The sequence below is a fragment of the Echinops telfairi genome, unplaced genomic scaffold (genome assembly GCF_000313985.2).
Source record: "Echinops telfairi isolate 266 unplaced genomic scaffold, ASM31398v2 ScPeMD7_5592;HRSCAF=6446, whole genome shotgun sequence".
Taxonomy (NCBI): Eukaryota; Metazoa; Chordata; class Mammalia; order Afrosoricida; family Tenrecidae; genus Echinops; species Echinops telfairi.
This window is the reverse complement of record NW_022109491.1, coordinates 51,790,705-51,794,178: the sequence shown is the minus strand read 5'-3', so window position 1 is coordinate 51,794,178 and position 3,474 is coordinate 51,790,705. Positions and strand designations below refer to the sequence as shown.

The following is a 3,474-nucleotide window of genomic DNA, read 5'->3' as shown; positions in this document are numbered from 1 at the left end:
ATACACCCTTCTCAAATAAATATAGTGGAGAAGCAACCAAAACATTAGTCTAGGAAGAAGGACGATAGGGGTGGGGCTACAGGGATACCACTACAGGGTGAGAAGGCCTTTCCCACTGGCTGGGATGAGGCCAGGAGTAACTGATGAATGATACCAGTAGAAAATCTTAACTTTCTTGGTTTCAAGAACCAGGGTTCTACCTTCCCAATCAGGAGCTTTATCACCACAACACCGAGCAACCCCTACCTCACCCCCAGGGATATTTCCTGCTATGCACCCAGTTACCACAGATGCTTTAGCATGAGGGGAACAGATATCTAGCGGGGCCAACCCCTGCAGAGGTGCCTCTATCCGACCAGGACTGGGGCACAGTAGAGACAGAAGTGGTCAAAAGCAGGACCCAGGAATGGTCTTCCTGAGCTGCTTCCTGGGAAAAGGCTCATACGCACCGTTGATGGTGAGATGGACCCAGCTGCCATTGTGGAAGGTATCATACTGCTGGTCCAGCATGAGCACTTTGCACTCGTACCAGCCCTGGTCCTCCGAGCGGACCTGCTCCAGGCGCAGCGAGGCTTTATCATGAAGACTGGCCCGGCCTAGGGACAGAGTGGGAAAAGGAGGCCCAGATGCCATCAGGCAGCCAACAACTCATCATTCCCCTCACCCCCAGCCAAAGGCAGGACACTGCCATAACCATTGCCCCATGTCCCATGGCAAGGCCCCCACCCACAGAACAACTGGCACCAACCTCCAGCCTGGCCACCAGCCACTCTCCCTGCGCAGATCCCCAGCCCCAACTGGCCCCATCCCAGACTACCTCTGCAGTTCCATGAGTTGGAACTGAGAAAAGCCTCAGTTCTTAAGATAACTCCAGTTCTTTGGGAGAGCTCTTGAGAGAAAGGAAATAATGGATACAGAGCCGAGAAGAGGCAGGAGAGAGAGAAGGTATGGACAGAAGAGGGTAAAGTAGAGAAGCCCCAGGCAAGGCCCAGAGCATCTTCACTAAGTGGAACAACATCCCTGTCTTATCTGTGTCCCCATGACCCCAGCATCCTGCCTCTGTCTGACTCCCCAGTGGTAAGGACAGAAGGAAGCAGCCTAGGGATGCTAGCATCCCTTTCCAGTTTGCCACCACTGCTAGAGAGACTGCATATCTTGCCACAGCCCAGTGACTGCAAAGGTGGAGAGCAGCAGGATTTGCAAAGCTCAAGAATGGGGAGAGGAATAGCAGGCAGCAGAAAGACTCCCAAAGGCCCCTTCGATAGCTCTATCCCTTTCCATGTCCACATTTGTACCTGCCCTCTTTGGCTCCCTCATGGCAATGAGTGGAGAAGGTTTCAACATAAGTCAAGCAGGACTGGAACTAGCCTCCCCCTTTCACTCTATCAATGAAACATAACAGTCCACCCCCTGCCAATGGGGCTTCCTTCTACCTCATCTACTGCCCCAGCCCACCTGCCTCCCAAGCCTGCATCATGACCTGGCCCACTTCCCTCCTTATCTGGACACTGACAGTGTTCCTGTAAACTAGACCATCAGCTGCAGTGTAAACAGAGTGCAAGGAACAAGAAGAGGAGACAAGGAAGTGTGGAGGAGAAACACAATTGGGAAGCCAGGCAGCCAGAGTAATGATAAAAGTGATGTGTCTTGCCTGCTTCCTCCCTTCTTTTAAACCCCAACACATACAAACATACACACACAGACATCTACACCCAAGCACAGTCTTCCCCAACCCACAGCACTCTTCCCTGGCAGTGAGTCATGGACAGTGAGACCACGGCTCTCAAGAGTAATTGCAGAGCAAGATTCAAACGGGGCCAGGAGGAGGGGGAGGATCGAGTGGCAGGGGAGGCACAGAAGGCAGGCGCCTGCCAGTAGCCAGGAGGCATTGGGGAAGGGGTGGGGGTGAAGACTGGGCTGGAGGAAGGGGGGTGGCTGGAGATACATACTTACACTAAGGGATGGAACAAGGCCCAAAATCAGAGCCAAGATATTCAGAGTGGGTGAAGCCAGACAGAGCAGACACTGCTGCTGCAGTCAAACCTGGGAAGGGGTGGAACTCGGCCCGGACTCCTTCCCCTCAGAAGCTGCTCTTCTGCCCCCATCCCCACCCCCTCCACTCCAGCAGGCACGGACCTCTTTCTCCCTCCTCTGGCCCTTGCTCCTGTACTCATCTCTCGGGCCCTCTTGTGCTCCTAGTCTGTGCTGTTTAGAAAGGCGTTATGTCTGCAGGTCCTTCTTCTCCCCGCCACTTAATTAAAGCCTACCAAGGCCAAAAGGCTGGAAGGGGGGAAGCAAAGACTGTGAGGCCCGGACCAGTCAGAAAGAGATAAGAAGCCATGGAGATCAAGAGGGAGCAGCGCTTTCTGAGAGCCAGGCAGACACATGCAACACGGGGAGTGGCCAGGGTGCCTGTCAAACTAGGAAGGAGACACCTAGCTGGGCCCCAAAGCTCACCTGCATACTCAGGGTCCACGTGCGGGGGATAGTAGCCAAACTTGATGAAGATGGGAATAGGGACCCCAAACTTGAACCACTCCACGACATAGGGTGGAGGCTGCCCGGTCACCGGGTGGATCACGTCGCATCTCAGGACCACACCCTCTCCAGCACGAGCAGTCACGAACTCGGGTTCCTCTCGCAGTCCGTGGGCGCCTGGCAGGACAGAGAAGTGAGGTAGCAGGGGGAGCCTCCTTTCAGTAGTCCCCTCGGCTTCTCCTCAGCACAGCACCACCCTCACCCCATGGTGTTGCCCCTCTCCCCTCCCCTAGGTGGGCCATCCTGTCACTGACCTCCCCAGGGGATGCAATGACACGGCACCCCACCCCCACCACCGCACCCTGATACACATGCGCGCACGCACACACACACGCTCTGCCCCGTCACAAATCTGAGTATGGAAACAAGAAGAGGAGAGAAGAGTGGCTCCTCGCAGCCAAACCTCCCACCCAGCCCAAAGCCCAGCAGTCCTCAGGGTGGTCTCACCCTTTGACCTACCCCCCCACCCCCCTCCCTGGGCCAAAGGATCAGGGATTGGTGGGGGCAGAGAGAGACGATCAGGTCTGGAGAAGAGTGACTTAGTCTCTTTATGCAGCCCCTCAGCTGCCCAGGGCACTCCCACAAGAGCTTAGAAGAGACAGGAGACAGTCAGCCCTCCCTGTCTGCCCCACCCTGGCAAGGCTTAAGGTTCGCAGTACAGGACAGGTGGGCGGACCACACGTGAAGGCAGGCGGGATCCCCTAACCAGCTAAGCAGGCTGCTCACAGCAACCCCAGGGGGAAACCCTTCAGGCTGGGCACCTCTGTATCCTCCAGCTTGTATCCACTGCCACCAGGGAGAGGAGGCCTGCGTGGGAGGAGCTTGGCCTCTGGATTTCAAGCCTGGTAACCCTGCAGCCACCAGACTGTCAGAGAAGCCTGTCACCACCCTAGGACCACTGGAACAGAGGAGAGGGGCCCTGGGGCTGCTAACCTT

General features: G+C 56.1%; 1 protein-coding gene across 1 annotated transcript in view; it reads right to left on the bottom strand.

Moving 5' to 3' along the window:
• Nucleotides 1-3,474, bottom strand: part of IGSF9B (immunoglobulin superfamily member 9B) — a 44,428-nt gene that overhangs the window by 31,269 nt on the left and 9,685 nt on the right. The window contains exons 2-3 of the mRNA XM_045295184.1: nucleotides 2,458-2,655; nucleotides 450-596 (exon numbers count right to left, since the gene is read on the bottom strand). Of these exons, the coding sequence (XP_045151119.1) occupies nucleotides 450-596; nucleotides 2,458-2,655 (345 nt within the window). The remainder of the gene's footprint in view (nucleotides 1-449; nucleotides 597-2,457; nucleotides 2,656-3,474) is intronic.